At 41.5% G+C, this 17,910-nt stretch overlaps 1 protein-coding gene across 1 annotated transcript in view; it reads left to right on the top strand.

Annotated features, from left to right (window-relative positions):
- The first annotated feature begins 6,474 nt into the window (after window positions 1-6,474).
- LOC139531824 (WW domain binding protein VOPP1-like) overlaps window positions 6,475-17,910 on the top strand; it is an 85,707-nt gene continuing 74,271 nt past the window's right edge. The window contains exon 1 of the mRNA XM_071328697.1: window positions 6,475-6,657. Within this exon, the coding sequence (XP_071184798.1) occupies window positions 6,607-6,657 (51 nt within the window). The 5' untranslated portion in view covers window positions 6,475-6,606. The remainder of the gene's footprint in view (window positions 6,658-17,910) is intronic.

Genomic DNA, 17,910 nt, shown 5'->3' with positions numbered 1-17,910 from the left:
CATGTTAAAAACAAATCTGCTTACAAATTCTGATTGTCCTGGCAGAAAATGTATGACCCAATTCATGATATCCAGACTGATTGTGTGGGAAGACAACATGAGCACAATTTTTACTATCCTCTTTGAGGTGGAGAAACAGTGGAGTGTGTTGTACATGCAAAGAAAAGCTCAAGCTTTCGCTCTGGAATATAGCAGCCAATATATTGTAAATGGCTGCAGAGATGCCATTTACTGGTTTCATAACTCACAAGGGCCATTAAATGGCATTACTGCAGCCTGATTCCAGACAGCAATTGTACAATAAGTAACAATTATCACATGACAGTATAACGAGAGAAGGAAACTGATGTGGGGAAAAGGGTTGGAGCTGTATGCAGTCTAAGTACTTTGACAGGGAATCTGTCAAGCCACTCTTTAGATTTGCAGGTCATCATTCTCCTATTTTGCCATTTATGTTTTCCAAATGAGCATGCTGGTTGTCCTGATGGTTGATTGTAATGTGTTTGTGTTGCAAGGCCTTTATTGTTCACCGCAAGTGGTCCTGTCAAAAAAGGCATTTGATGGCCTACATTTATGCACTGATTATGTGCTGTATATTAGGCTGTAGGCCTACACCATACCAAATTACATTTTATTTGTCACATGTACCAAATACAACAGGTGTAAACCTTACAGTGAAATGCTTACTTACAAGCCCTTAACCAACAATGCAGATTTAAGAAAAATAAGTATTAAGTAAAACAATTGATAAGTACAAAATATAAAATAAAAGTAACAAATAATTAAACAGCAGGAGTAAAATAACAAGCGAGGCTATATAGAGGGGGTACCGGTACAGAGTCAATGTGCGGGGGCACCGGTTAGTCGAGGTAATTGAGGTAATATGTACATGTAGTTAGAGTTAAAGTGACTATGCATAGATAATAGAGTAGCAGCAGCGTAAAAGAGGGGTCTGGGTAGCCCTTTGATTAGCTGTTCAGGAGTCATATGGCTTGAGGATAGAAGCTGTTAAGAAGCCTTTTGGACCTAGACTTGGCGCTCCGGTACCGCTTGCCGTGCAGTAGCAGAGAGAACAGCGTGGCTGAAGTCTTTGACAATATTTAGTGCCTTCCTCTGACACCGCCCGGTATACAGGTCCTGGATGGCAGGAAGCTTGGCCCCAGTGATGTCCTGGGCAATACGCACTACCCTCTCTAGTGCCTTGCGGTCGAAGGCCGAGCTGTTGCCATTCCAGGCAGTGATGCAACCCGTCAGGATACTCTCGATGGTGCAGCCGAATAACCTTTTGAGGATCTGAGGACCCATGCCAAATCTTGTCAGTCTCCTGAGGGGGAATAGGCTTTGTCGTGCCCTCTTCACGACTGTCTTAGTGTGTTTGGACCATGATAGTTTGTTGGTGATGTGGACAACAAGAAACTTGACGCTCTCAACCTGCTCCACTATAGCCCTGTCGATGAGAATGGGGGTGTGCTCGGTCCTCCTTTTCCTGTAGTCCACAATCATCTCCTTTGTCTTGATCACATTGAGGGAGAGGTTGTTGTCCTAGCACCACACTGTCAGGTCTCTGACCTCCTCCCTATAGGCTGTATCATCGTTGTCGGTGATCAGACCTACCACTGTTGGGTCATCAGCAAACTTGATGATGGTGTTGGAGTCATGTCAGGCCATGCAGTCATGAGTGAACAGGGAGTACAGGAAGGGACTGAGCACGCACCCCTGAGAGGCTCCCGTGTTGAGGATCAGTGGGGAGGGTGTGTTGTTACCTACCCTTACCACCTGGGGGCGGCCTGTCAGGAAGTCCAGTATCCAGTTGCAGAGATGTTTAGTCCCAGGGTTCTTAGCTTAGTGATGAGCTTTGAGGGCACTATGGTGTTGAACGCTGAGGTGTAGTCAATAAATATCATTCTCACATAGGTGTTCCTTTTGTCCAGGTGGGAAAGGGCAGTGTTGAGGGCAATACAGATTCCATCATCTGTGGATTTGTTGGGGCGTTATGCAAATTGGAGTGGGTCTAGGGTTTCTGGGATGATTGTGTTGATGTGAGCCATGCCAGCCTTTCAAAGCACTTCATGGCTACAGACGTGAATGCTATGGGTCGGTAGTAATTTAGGTATGTTACCTTAGTGTTCTTGGGCACGGGGACTATGGTGGTCTGCTTGAAACATGTTGCTATTACAGACTCAGTCAGAGACAGGTTGAAAATGTTAGTGAAGACCCTTGCCAGTTGGTCAGCGCATGTTCGGAGTACACGTCCTGGTAATCCGTCTGGCCCTGCGGCCTTGTGAATGTTGACCTGTTTTTAAAGGTCTTACTCACATCGGAGAGCGTGATCACATAGTCGTCCGGAACAGCTGATGCTCTCATGCATGTTTCAGTGTTACTTGACTCGAAGCGAGCAAAGAAGTAATTTAGCTCGTCTGGTAGGCTCGTGTCACTGGGCAGCTCGCGGCTGTGCTTCCCTTTGTAGTCTGTAATAGTTTGCAAGCCCAGCCACCATTTCTTTACCATTTGGCCATCAGATTTGCCACCAATGCTCCTTATAGGACACATCACTGCACTCTATACTCCTCTGTAAACTGGTCATCTCTGTTTACCCATCGCAAGACCCACTGTTTGATGCTTATTTATAAAACCCTCTTAGGCCTCACTCCCCCTATATGAGATATCTACTGCAGCCCTCATCTTCCACATACAACACCCGGTTCTGCCAGTCACATTCTGTTAAAGGTCCCCAAAGCACACACATCCCTGGGTCGCTCCTCTTTTCAGTTCGCTGCAGCTAGCGACTGGAACGAGCTGCAACAAACACTCAAACTGGACAGTTTTATCTCAATCTCTTCATTCAAAGACTCAATCATGGACACTCTTACTGACAGTTGAGGTTGCTTCATGTGATGTATTGTTGTCTCTACCTTCTTTCCCATTGTGTTGTTGTCTGTGCCAAATCATGTTTGTGCCATGTTTTGTGCTGCTACCATGTTGTTGTTATGTTGTGTTGCTACCATGCTGTGTTGTCATGTGTTGCTGCCTTGCTATGTTGTTGTCTTAGGTCTCTCTTTATGTAGTGTTGTGATGTGTGTTTTGTTCTATATTTACTGTAACGAGTGCGCTGAGAGTCGGGAAGCAATTTCAGGAAGTGAGTGTTTTAATAAATAAAATGAACACGAAACGCAAACAACGCACTGACATGAAAACAGAGTCAATAGCACCTGAGGAAAGAACCAAGGAGAGTGACAGATATAGGGAAGATAATCAAGGAGGTGATGGAGTCCAGGTGATTGTCATGAGGTACAGGTGCGAGACGATGGTGACAGGTGTGCGGGATCATCAGCAGCCTGATGACCTAGAGGCCGGAGAGGGAGTATACATGAGTATACATGACACATTTACATTGTATTTATTTATTTATTTTAATCCCAGACCCCGTTCCCCGCAGGAGGCCTTTTGCCTTTTGGTAGGCCGTCATTGTAAATAAGAATTTGTTCTTAACTGATTTGCCTAGTTAAATAAAATTAAAATAAATAAATAAACATCCGACGCGCGTCGGAGCCGGTGTTGTATGATTCTATCTTAGTCCTGTATTGACGCTTTACCTGTTTGATGGTTCGTCGTATGGCATAGGGTGATTTCTTATAAGCTTCCTTGAAAGCGGCTACTCTGTCCTTTAGCTCAGTGCAGATGTTGCCTGTAATCCATTGCTTCTGGTTGGGGTGTGTACATACAGTCACTGTGGGGACGACATCATCGATGCAGTTATTGATGAAGCCAATAACTGATGTGGTGTACTCCTCAATGTCATCGGAAGAATCCCGGAACATATTCCAGTCTGTGCTAACAAAACAGTCCTGTAGCTTAGCATCTGCTTCATCTGACCCCTTTTTTAATGACCGAGTCACTGGTGCTTCCTGCTTTAGTTTTTGCTTGTAAACAGGAATTAGGAGGATAGAATTATGGTCAGATATGCCTAATGGAGGACAAGGGGAGAGCTTTGTAGGCGTCTCTGTGTGTGGAGTAAAGGTGGTCTAGAGTTTTTTTCCCCTCTGGTTGCACATTTAACATGCTGGTAGAAATGAGTTAAAACGGATTTAAGTTTCCCTGCATTAAAGTCCCCGGCCACTAGGAGTGCCGCCTCTGGCTGAGCGTTTTCCTGTTTGCTTATAGCTGTATACAGCTCATTGAGTGCGGTCTTAGTGCCAGCATCGGTTTGTGGCATTAAATTGACAGCTATGAAGAGTATAGATGAAAACTCTCTTGGTAAATAGTGTGGTCTACAGCTTATCATGAGATACTCTACCTCAGGCGAGCAAAACCTTGAGACTTCCTTAGAATTCTTGCACCAGCTGTTGTTTACAAATATAAATAGACCATCACTCCTTGTCTTACCAGAGGCCGCTGTTCTATCCTGAAAAAGTGTAAAACCCGCCAGCTGTATGTTATTCATGTCGTCGTTCAGCCATAACTCTGTGAAATATAAGATATTACAGTTGTGAACGTTGCTGTGATTTAAAACAGTCTAAACAAACATGATTCCCATGTTTATGCTGTAAACAGGACTATGTATTCAAATTTATATGCACAACACAGTGGCAGCCCATTAAATGTTTTGTTTTTGTAATTGGTCTTTTGACAAATCAGATCAGCTCTTTTGGCATATATTGGGCAAATTATGACAATTGGGCTGCCTGTGTAAACACAGCCATAGAGAAACGATTAAGTGTTCTGTTTAATTATATGGATTTTAAAGTCTTATGTATTTGTATATGTTTTTCACGCTCCTGATAAGATCAGTCGAAGAGAACATTTTTAGGACAAGGCTAACCCATCCAATCACACATTACTAATAATTGAAGGCTTCTTCCTTGTACTAGTTAGGCTACCTCAGACATCATTCGAATTACAAGGCATTGTCAAGCCGACAAAGTGGTTGAAGGCAAGATGGCGTCCATTTATCACAGCCAATGATCCTCAGTCATTACAAAGACAGGCCAATTAAACACAAGAGGTGTGTTGTGAAACAGCATCATCATTGCCACTCTCTTTCCTTTTGTTTTAGATGAACACTGCTTCCATGACAACGGACACCGGTGAATACACCAGAGGGAGAAAAAAAAACTCAGCTTTCACCTGTCTTTTTTTCTCTCTTTTGAAAACTATTTTTACTTTCAGGTTGCTAGACTGTGCCTGTATGTGAGAGACAATAAATAAGTATTTTGTTCTTATTCTGCAACAGTAGAACAGAACAGAATGGTCCCTTTTATATAAAGTGCCACTAAAACTATAAGTAGGTAGGCTACAGTGTACCCATTGTAAGTAGTCTACTTGCAACTGTTCAAATACTAGCAAAATAAACTATGGAAAATGAAATGACCATGGAGGGGAGAGGAGTTAAAACAAGTGTTTGTACACCCAATTCATCAGGGCATGGTCTCTACAAGGTGTCAAGCGTTCCACAGGGATGCTGGCCCATGTTGACTCCAATGCTTCCCACAGTTGTGTCAAGTTGTCTGTATGTCATTTGGGTGGTGGACCATTCTTGATACACACAGGAAACTGTTGAGCGTGGAAAAACTCAGCAGCGTTGCAGTTCTTGACACAAACCGGTGCGCCTGGCACCGACTACCATACCCTGTTCAAAGGCACTTAAATGTTTTGTCTTGCCCATTCACCCTATGAATGGCACACATACACATACACAGTCCATGTCTCAATTGTCTCAAGGCTTAAAAATCCTTCTTTAACCTGTCTCCTTCCCTTAAAGTGGATTTAACAAGTGGCATATATAAGGGATCATAGCTTTCATCTGGATTCACCTGATCAGTCTATGTCATGGAAAGAGTCAGTGTTGTTAATGTTTTGTATACTCAGTGTATATTCATCATAATAATCACATAGGATCGTAAAGACAAGCACTCTGGTCACTTTGGATTGGATTATTGTGTGGTTTTTACTGCATTAGTCCTTTTGGGACAATGTATGATACAGTGCTGTGCCCCCTCCCTCCTCCTTTGACAGTCCGGGTTCCATTGTAAACCTAAAATAGACTGTAGGATCTCTCTACTATACTAGGCTACTGCAATTCCATGAGATGTCAGAGAATCGGATTATTCATATTAGTTACCATATTGTATATATCAAATTTTAGGACTAGGCAACAGTAGATATCGTATTTAATTAGTATTCTAATTTCCCAACAGGCAACCTTTTGATTCACCTTATTTGAGTCACCTTAGCAGAATCTTCGGGTAGTTTAATCAGCGAAAAGGGGAGTGGATTAGTCGTTCTTACCGCTAATATTATCTTTCTTTGGGGCAGTTTTGCTTCAAAAGAAGCACTTCTCATGCCTATTCTTTGAGGTTATCTAGTCGCGGGAAACAATGCCACTGACCTAACAGGAACTCAAGCCGACATTGGGCTGTCACTGCTCCCTGCTCCTATCCCACATTGACAGCGGGGCTACTCGAAAGCTTGTAGGTCGTATGCTTTGCTTTGTGTGATACGGGAAGCTGCTCAACGTTTTGTAGCGCTATATGAAATCGACATTGTGATAAGGACTTTTTTTTCCATCTTTCCTTTCAAAAAGCTGAGTTTATAATTCGGCAAATAGAGATGAAGAATCTACTCCCTTGGATAGTCCTGACGTTTTGGATATTTTTAGAGGTGAGCAGTCCTTTAGTTGTCAATAGAAAAGCCGATGTTGTAAAACGGGCGTTTTATGGGATAACGCTCTACATTTGGCTAAAATTATTATTTTAATGGTCATTTATATTATTTTTGGTGAATATGGTGTTTTTTTGCCCCCCTTCCTCAGATGACATGCACTGTAGGCTACAGTATAATTTGGATATCCTTTGTCTTTTTGTCCAACGTAATTCTTCATGTATGTAACCAAGGCAAGATGGAAATTATTATGTTGCTGCATAGCCATACGTGATACTGTCTGGGTTCCTAACTTTATCAAGCCCCAACAATATAGGTTTAAAAAAATTAAACAGTAGCCTATTGGCTCTTACAAACTCTTTAAGAGCTACACATTTGTTTTCTTTGTACTTGAGAAACATACATGGGAAATTATCCTCTTAAACCACTCAAATTCACAATGTGGAAGATTGTAAAAAAAAACTTGACAATTTTACCTATTTTCTTGTTGTTGTTGCAGATGACCATTTCTATAATTGTTTTCTAATAATCTGCCATGATTTGTAAAACGTTTTCTGTGCACTTGGACTATCATAACATTGTAAGAAGTCTTTGTTAGGGATTCTGTCAAGTGTTAGCGCTTGCATTACAATATATATTTATTTCCCTTTTGAATTATGCCATGCTTTTAAAGTCTGTTGAACCTTGTCCTTGCTCTGTGGAGGATATCACGCTGTCCTGTACTTGGCTTTGTATGGATGCTCATGTCCTATAATATTTTATTCCAGTCATGTTATTAGAGTAAAAACTAGTGTAATAGGTTTTGTTTAGGGCATGTTTAGTCCATCAGTAAAAGACCATATTTCACACACACACACACACCGACACACTCTCAGTTCAAAATCAAATCAAGCTTTATTTATACAACACATTTCAGACATGGAATACAGCACAATGTGCTTAACAGGAAAAAACAAATTAAAACAATAAGGAAAAATTTAAATATTTACTACACAACAAACACAAGACAATGAAATATATATATATATATATATATATATATATATATATATATAAAAACGGAATGACTAACAAGCATCCTAAGTAGAAGCAAAGCTGAAAAGGTGTGTTTTGGGGGCATAGTAACTAAAGGCTGCCTTGTGGTCCTAGGCATGAAAAACAGTCCCACATCAAGTTGAATCGATTCCAAGTTATACCATGTTCACCAATCTGCTTTCACCCACCACCAACCTACCTCTCAAAAAGTGTCAAATCGTGGATAAGAAATACATGATTACCAGTGAAAAGCGGACTACTTATTTGATTTAATAAAGTGAGAGCAAATGCATAAATTCTAGCCTAGGCTGCAATTACTAGGCTTTGCTTGCTCATGAAGAAGATCCAGAAGTGGTCTGCTTAACTAGTAATAGTGAAATAGTTGGGTGCATGGTTGGAAAGGCAGATCACTTGATTTGCTTGGGCATATTTAACAGCTGTCCAGAGAAGTCACCAGTGTAACAGATTTAATCGTACTTTGTGTAACTCTCTTGCATTGTGTTTTTTAATGACAGGACTGTCCAGCCAGCGATCCCAGTTGATTGGTGTGTATTCTTACGATAGACACTAGGTAGCACATTAGATGTGCAGGACAACCGTATGTTGATGGCTGTAGAGTCGTGATTCGTCGCTTGCATATCAATATCAGACTGGGTATTTTGTAATCAAAGACAAAAAATAGTACAAAATAAAATGCAGGTCGGTACCTGACGATAGACAAAAGGAAACACAATGCATGTGCAGGACAACAGTATGTTGATTGCTGTAGATTTGTGATTCGTCTGTTAGCATGGAAATAGCTCCCTGCTAATTCAGTTAATGCGACCATTACAATTAGAGCATGCTAGCCAACTCACTCTTACAGCAATAACATAGAAAAGCACATCCTAGGATGCCCCAATATCTCAGGTACCATACACATATGTGACCGACCAGCTCGATTTGGTCTTTGCATCAACATTATAAATTGTGTTTTTTTACATTGGATAAAAGTAGAGATTTAGAGCTAGAAAATATACTACAGTTGAGGAACAATAGGAAAGTAATTCTGCTTTGAAAGTTGAAGGACTTGTAACCCCACTTTTGAGAAAATGGCCCCCCTTGAATGTTTTGGTACAGCCTCTTTGTCTACACCCATTCAGCATCGTTCACACCCTCTTAAGCCTTAGCCCCACCCATCTCTTTAAGGATTCACATGTGAGGCCATGTGCTAAACAGAGAGAGTACGGTAGTGTACTAAACAACCAAAGATGTCAAGACTAAAGGCTGGTTTATTCTACGTCTATCGACATGTCTGTAGACAGTTGTTGCAGTGACATTATGAACATTCTATAGTCGTCTGACATCAAACGTGTCGTTGTCGTTATGAAAAAGTATAAACACAAAAATTATAGGCTGCATGACATTGGCAGCCTGGTAGTCCAAAATAGCACAAATGGTGTATTTTAACATCAATAAACCCATCCGTTTAAAAATTATTTTAGTAAATGTCAATCTAGCAAACCGGGCAACTAAAAGTAACTTTGTAAACAATGTTTTGGTTTGTTTCTAGCTTGTTAGCAAGCTAGCTAATGTTAAGTTAGCTGGCTAGCCAGTTCAAATAATGACCATATTATATAGCTGACAACGTCTTTACTTCACCTAATTTGTATTCTTTATTACAGGAAATAATTGAAATGGTTACTTGTTTTGTTTAGACATGTAGCTAGCTAAACAATGAATCATAATCCCAACTCATAACGTTACTACCCTGTATGAATTTGCTGGTAGCTAAAGCTAGCCAACTAGCTAAGTTCAATGTTAGCTAGCTAGCTAACATTAGGCTGTAACTAGCAATGCAAATGGAACTTAGATACGAATAATATTACTACACAGATCATACACTGAAAACTACATTGGAGGCAGTTTATGGTAGAGAAATTAACATTACATTCTCTGGCAACAGCTCTGGTGGACATTCCTGCAGTCAATTGCACACTCCCTCAAAACATGAGACATCTGTGGCATTTGTGTTGTGACACAACTGCCCATTTTAGTGGCCTTTTATTGTCCGTAGCACAAGGTGCACCAGTGTAATGATTATGCTGTTTAATCATCTTCATGATATGCCACACATCTCAGGTGGATGGATTATCTTGGCAAAAGAGAAATGCTCACTAACAGGGATGTAAAATAAATTTGTGCACAACATTTGAGAGAAATACGTTTTTTGTGCATATCAAACATTTCTGGGATTTATTTCAGCTCATGAAATATGGGACCAACACATTGCGTTTTATATCTTTGTTCAATGTAAATTCAACCAACCAATAGGAATACATAAATCATCAAATATGTATTTCTGCAGTGTCAAGTGGAAACTTAACCAACCCTGTTATACATAGCCACCTTTCGACAGCGAGAGAGACTGATTATAATGTAAAGTGTCATGTCCTCATCCGGCCCGGGCCGGCTCAGTGGCAACGGAAGGCTCTCCAGCAGTTATGTGACCAGAAGCTTCTGTGGAGATGGAGGTTTAATGTATGGTTCTGTGGAGATGGAGGTTTAATGTAGGGATTGCGGTTCAGCGACCCTGTGAGTACAGAGTCTGCCTCGCCATGCTGGGAGGCCAGGATTCACCGTCCACCCGGGGTGCAGCTTGCCAACGATTGCATTAACCTCCCTTTCTCTCTCCTCTCCTCTCTTCTCGCTTCGTCTCTCTCTTCCATTTGTGCTTAGCTGGCAGCTCTGTGACTGGGAGAGGGCTGGATAAGAGCTGTAGTATAGATAGACTGCCTATGGGCTCCTAATTGTGTAAGATGCTGTTATGTTTATGTTTTGTGAACTTTCGTTAATGCACTGCATTAACTCAGCTTCTATCTCCAGGACATCAGACTGTTAAACAGTCACCAATAGCCGGCCTCCTCCCAGTACCCTGGCCTGAACCTTAGTCACTGTTACTAGCTGGCTACCACCAGGTACTCTACCCTGCACCTTAGAGACTGTCATTGAACACTGGTCACTTTAATAATGTTTACATACTGTTCTACCCACTTCCTATGTACAGTGCATTCGGAAAGTATTCAGACCCCTGACTTTTCCCACATTTTATTACATTACAGCCGTATTCTAAAATTGACTCAATGTTTTTTTCCCTTATCAATCTATACCCAATAACGACAAAAAAAATAGGTTTTTAGAAAATTTTGCAAATGAATGAAAAACTGAAATCACATTTACGTAAGTATTCAGACTCATCGCTCAATACTTTGTTGAAGCACTTTTGGCAGCGATTATAATGTAGCCTCGATTCTTCTTGGGTATTATTATTATTTTATTTTTTTTGACCTTTTATTTAACTAGGCAAGTCAGTTAAGAACAAATTCTTATTTTCAATGACAGCCTAGGAACAGTGGGTTAACCGCGTTGTTCAGGGGCAGAACGACAGATTTATTTACCTTGTCAGCTCAGGGATTCGATCTTGCATCCTTTCGGTTACTAGTATAATGCTCTAACCACTAGGCTACCTGCCGCCCCTATGACGCTACAAGCTTAGCACACCTGTATTTGGGTAGTTTCTCCCATTTCTTCTCTGCATATCCTCAAGCTCTGTCAGGTTGGATGGGGAGTGTCGCTGCACAGCTATTTTCAGATCTCTCCAGAGATGTTCGATCGGGTTCAAGTCCGGGCTCTGGCTGGGCCATTCAAGGACATTCAGAGACTTGGAGCAAGTTTTCATCAAGGATCTCTCGGTACTTTCTCTGTTCATCTTTCCCTCCATCCTGACTAGTCTTCCAGTCCCTGCCACTGAAATGCTTCCACCACCATGCTTCACCGTAGGGATGGTGCCAGGTTTCCTCCAGATGTGATGCTTGGTATTCAGGCCAAAGAATTCAATCTTAGTTTCATCAGACTAGAGAATCTTGTTTCTTATGGTCTGAGAGTCCTTTAGGAGCCTTTTTGGAGGAGTGCCTTCCGTCTGGCCTCTCTACCATAAAGACCTGATTGGTAATATGCTGCAGAGATGGATGTCCTTCTGGAAGGGTCTCCCATCTCCACAGAGGAATTGGAGCTCTTTCCGAACGACCATCGGGTTCTTGGTCACCTCCCTGCTCAGTTTGGCCGGGCGGCCAGCTCTAAGAAGTCTTGGTGGTTCCAAACTTCTTCCATCTAAGAATGAAGGAGGCCACTATGGTTTTGGGGCCCTTCAATGCTGTATAAATGTTTTGGTACCCTTCCCCAGATCTGTGCCTCGACACAATCCTGTCTCGGAGCTCTATGGACAATTCCTTCAACCTCATGGCTTGGTTTTTGCTCTGACAAGCACTGCCAACTGTATATAGACAGGTGTGTGCCTTTCCAAATCATGTCCAAACAATTAAATTCACAATAGGTTGACTCCATTCAAGTTGTAGAAACATCTCAAGGATGATTGACGGAAACAGGATGCTCAATTTCGAGTTTCATAGCAAAGGCTCTGAATACTTATATAAATACGATTTTAAATATGGGGTAATCCATTTTAGAATAAGGCTGTAACATATCAAAATGTCGAAAAAGGGAAGGGGTCTGAATACTTTCCGAATGCACTGTATATACTGTATGCTGGTTATGGCTCATCCTATATAACTACTGCTGTACATACCTTTCCTTATTCATATGCTGTCTATACATACCATTATTAATTTATATTGTTTGTTTGTTTGTTCTGGACTCTGATGTTGCTCTTTCTGATATTATTTGTTTTAAACTTTTTGGATGATGTGTGTATTACTGCATTGTTGGAGCTAGAAACAAGCATTTCGCTGCACCTACGATAACATCTGTGTACGCGACCAATTAACTTTGATTTGAGCTGAAATCGAGTGTACATGTCTCGATGTATAAGATTTGGTAGCCTAGCAGTTAGAGCGTAGTGCCAGTAACTGAAAGGTTGCTGGTTCCAATACCCGAGCTGACAAGGTGAAAATTGTGTCACTGCGCCCTTGAGCAAGGCACTTAACCCTAATTTGCTCCAGGGGCGCCATACTACTATGGCTGACCCTGTAACACAACACACCTATCCGGTGTATGTGACAAAATATATATTTTTGACCTTTTTAGGCCACCATACGCCCTATATGTGTTAGACAGGCATTGCTCTGTGCAGTCACCCATTTTAATGAGAAGTTCATTTTGAGGCTTAGTGGATGCGGCCTGTCTGAGCGTAATTATTTTGTAATTATATTTAGCATGCCTTTAAAGGGCGAGTGCACTTTCTGATTTTGGCCTTGTTTTTCATTTATCCTCATTAAGAAGTGCTAGCGGCCATGACTGAAGGCAAACGAGAGTTGTCTTGGGTGTGGTTTGAGGTGGGTGTTTCTTGGGTGTGGTTTGATGTGGGTGTTTCTTGGGTGTGCCTTTTGCCATTCAATCACAAAAAAGGCAGTAGTGCAATAATTAATTTATTGACAGCAAGATGCCCAAACACACACAATATTTGACTAAAACATAATCATTTCTCAAACCTTGCTTGCATTTGTATACGATCAGTGTCTCTGTTATACGTAGAAATTAAAATCACTTAGAGCTGATTTCCTGGTGTTTTTACAGTCTTTTAGTTAAAAAGGGCCACCAGTTGGGGAATCCTGCAATAGTAAGTACAGCGAGGTAAGCTAAGCTAGCTTTGCTATGGAGAGAACGATTCGCCATCTTAAGATGGTCACCTAATTCAGTTCTTTGTGTATGCTAAAGCCTGCGCTGACCTTGTGTTTAGCCAAGCTGACAGCAGCTAGCGAGCATAGCTTGGAGATATCAGCTGTCTAGCTGATATTTCTCTGTTAAATCAGTTATGGCAAGATGGCAAGAGCCAGTGGCTGGAATGTGTTTTTATAAGACACTACTATAGTTCTGCAACATCTTGCTGCGAAGAAGCATGCAACTTCATTTCAACGTTTCATCACATTATGTAAATGCAGGTTATCATTGAAATGTTGTCAACCGTGAGTTGAATGCCAAGTTTGGAGATCGCTGTACTACAACACAATATTCTATAACTGGCTATTTTTGTCTCTTCTCCTCTCTCCTTATGTCCGCTGTTAGATCTTTCCCGGGGGACAAATCCCATAACGACTAGCTAATATTCCTACAAAAGGTGTAGACTACATGTGGACAGTGCACAAACATCGCCCAGCTTGAGTGTACATATTTATCCACAAAATCAATGTGTGTTTGTTACAAAGACAAAATTTTATGCTGTAAATATCATATTGATATGCTTATGAAGAAAATATGTCAACGCTTATTTTATTGAAGCCTTTATTTTCAGGGAGTCATCCTGAGACCCAGGTCTGTTTTTACAGATGAGCCCTGGATTACAAAAAATACTAACATCAAAATATAAATACAAAATGCAAGCAGAAAGAAAAACACTGTCATAAAAAACAAACACATCAGTAATAAGATCCTCAATCATTTTACATTTTAGCAGACACTCTTATCCAGAGTGACTTACAGGAGCGATTAGGTGAATGCTTGCTGAATTGTCCTAGAGGTACCAAAACATCAAATTTCAGAACATTTTGAATATTGTTCTACAAATATGATGCAAGGTAAATCGGCTTTTAGTTAACTCGGAGACCAAAGACATTTCCAGAGTTGGCCATCCCTGAGACCGGGTGTGGTAACTCAAAGGCTAAAGTTTAAAGTAATGATGTTCAGTACAGTGGGTGTTAGTATAAAGGGCTTTATACATGAAAACATAGCAATGTATCAACCTACATGACATCAGAGGGCCAACCAACTTTCTGGTAGAGAATGCAGTGATGAATACTAAAACTGTCGCCCATTTAAAAAACAAAAAGGAAGTGCGCTATTATAAACTGCATCGTACAGCTTTAATGAAGTGGCATTTGCTTTCAAATGGACGTCGCCATAGTCTATGACTGATAGGAACGTTGACTGAATAATCTGCTTTCTACTATTTAGCGAGAGGCATTACCTATTTCTATAGAAGAAGCCCATTTTTATTCTCAGCTTAACTAACTCCTCAATATGCTTTTTAAAAAGACAGCTTGTCTTCTTTCCAGATGCCCAGATATTTGTAAGCAGAGACACGATCAATAGGGACCCCATCCAAAGTACCCAAGGTTTAAATCATCAGTTATTTTTATGCGCTCTAGAGAACAACATGTACTTAATTTTACCTGCATTCAATACTAATTTCAGGTCAAAGTTTTTCTGGAGTACAATGAAGGCAGACTGTAGTTCAGATAGAGCCTGGTCAAACGTGGGGGCAATAACATACACAACAGTATCATCGGCATACAAGGACAGGTAAAAACATTTTTGGACAGAAGTAAATATTGTTAATGCGAAAGTACAGGACCCAGAATTGACCCCTGCAGGACAGTTTTCGTTATGTCCAGAAAATTTGATTTAACACCATCAGTAGATACAACTGAATGTGTATCTAAAGTTATTTTTAAACCAGTTACACGCAGCTTGGCCTAGGCCAATTTGAGGAAAGCCTCTGCATTATAGCAGTGAGTGATCAACAGCATCAAAGGCTGTTGATAGGGTGATTTTAATTATTTAGGTCACAAGGTTCACCACCTTTTGTGAAGGGGGAACACATAGGCCTTCCTTCCAAACCTTGGGGATTCAGCAATCAGGGGGCAGAGTTGCAGCAAAAATGGTTCAAGCAAATCAACCCTCATCAATCTTAAGCAAGGCATCTAGCACATTTCGGGCAGTAAATTGTTGAAATGAAAACAGATTCACTGGAAGTTGACGGGTTAACCGTAGAGTCAGCTAGAGGCTGGCAGAGGGAAGAGAAATCGATTAACTGACCAGGCTCAATTAAACCAAATAAAAAGCCTGCCGAGATAAAAATTATGTTTAAGAGCATCACTTATCCCATTCTTCTCAGTTTAGATGACTTAGACGGAAGTTGCTTAGGCAGGGAAGATCAATTTGTACACTTCAGTGCATTAACTGTTTTCCAAAATGTTGAAGGATCACCAGCAGAGAGAAAAAAAAGTAGCTTATCTAGCAAATATGAACAAGTGTGTAGAGTACAACTCCAGCTGTCTTCAAGTCTCCAGTGGCTAATGACGTTCTTTCCATCTATACTGAACCAAAATATAAACACAACATCTCAGGAGGCTGGTGGGAGGCGCTATAGGAGGACAGGCTCATTGTAATGGCTGGAATGGAATTTATGGAACGGAGCCAAACGTGGTTTTCATATGTTTGTGTTTGAAACCGTTCCAGCCATTACCACGAGCCCATCCTCATCCCATGTTTCGTGAGCTGAAATAACACTTCCCAGAAATTGTCCATATGCACAAAAAAATGTATTTCTCTCCAATTATGTACACATCCCTGTTAGTGAACATTTCCCCCTTGCCAAGATAATCCATCCACCTGACAGGTGGGGCATATCAACAATCTGATTACACAGCATGACATTTACACAGGTGCACCTTGTACTGGGGACATTAAAAGGCCACTCTAAAATGAGCAGTTTTGTCACACAGCACAATGCCACAGATGTCTGAAGTAATGAGGGTGCGTACAATTGGCATGCTGACTGCAGGAATTTCTCTACCATAAGCCGCCTCCATCATTTTAGAGAATTTGGCAGTATGTCCAACCGGCCTCAAAACCACAGACTACAAAATTATATAGCCTAATTGTCTTACTCCTGTCTACAGAAATAAATAAAACCATTCTACAGAAATAAATAAAACCATTCAAAATTGGCTACTACACCAGAAAGCATGATTTGGCCACAGAGGATCATTGGCTTAAAAAACAAAAAACGGAGTTGTTTTTCCGACTGTTTTAGCCTACAGTTGGAAGGGTCCACAATTTGGGCAACACGTGCTGCAAATACCAAATGGATGACTGTTGAGTTGTAACTGTCAGTGAAAAGCAGAGAGAACCAGCCAGGCATATCACAATATTTTAAAATACAAATCATGGAAAAACTGTTTGGAAAACAAATGGCTATTGCTGTAAAGAGATGAGAATGAAAAGACCAATCTGTCTTTATCAACATTCTTAACTTAATTGAGCGAACAGTAGTCTATATTATTGGCACCAGTGAGTGGTAAAGGCCATATCCCCGGTGAGTGTGCATATTCACTGTCTTTATCCCTGGGTCAGTGCCACAATATGACGTCCAGGTTAGATGGATGTCATATTATAAACTCAGCAAAAAAAGAAACGTCCTCTCACTGTCAACTGCGTTTATTTTCAGCAAACTTAACATGTGTAAATATTTGTATGAACATAACAAGATTCAACAACTGAGACATAAACTGAACAAGTTCCACAGACATGTGACTAACAGAATTGGAATAATGTGTCCCTGAACAAAGGGGGGGTCAAAAGTAACAGTCAGTATCTGGTGTGGCCACCAGCTGCATTAAGTACTGCAGTGCATCTCCTCATGGACTGCACCAGATTTGCCAGTTCTTGCTGTGGGATGTTACCCCACTCTTCAACCAAGGCACCTACAAGTTCCCAGACATTTCTGGGGGGAATGGCCCTGGCCCCCACCCTCTGATCCAACAGGTCCCAGATGTGCTCAATGGGATTGAGATCCGGGCTCTTCGCTGGCCATGGCAGAACACTGACATTCTTGTCTTGCAGGAAATCAGGCACAGAACAAGCAGTATGGCTGGTGGCATTGTCACGCTGGAGCGTAATGTCAGAATGAGCCTGCAGGAAGGGTACTACATGAGGGAGGAGGATGTCTTCCCTGTAACGAACAGCGTTGATATTGCCTGCAATGACAACAAGCTCAGTCCGATGATGCTGTGACACACCGCCCCAGACCATGACGGACCCTCCACCTCCAAATCGATCCCGCTCCAGAGTACAGGCCTCGGTGTAACGCTCATTCCTTTGACGATAAACGGGAATCCGACCATCACCCCTGGTGAGACAATACCGCGACTCGTCAGTGAAGAGCACTTTTTGCCAGTCCTGTCTGGTCTAGCGACGATGGGCTTATGCCAATAGGTGACGTTGTTGCCGGTGATGTCTGGTGAGGACCTGCCTTACAACAGGCCTACAAGCCCTCAGTCCAGCCTCTCTCAGCCTATTGTGAACAGTCAGAGCACTGATGGAGGGATTGTGCTTTCCTGGTGTAACTCGGGCTGTTGTTGTTTCCATCCTGTACCTGTCCTCTACCTAGGTGTGATGTTCAGATGATGATCAGCTGTCCATCCTGTCTCCCTGTAGCGCTGT

Source organism: Salvelinus alpinus, chromosome 10, assembly GCF_045679555.1.
Source record: "Salvelinus alpinus chromosome 10, SLU_Salpinus.1, whole genome shotgun sequence".
NCBI lineage: Eukaryota > Metazoa > Chordata > Actinopteri > Salmoniformes > Salmonidae > Salvelinus > Salvelinus alpinus.
This window is presented reverse-complemented; position numbering and strand designations above follow the sequence as displayed.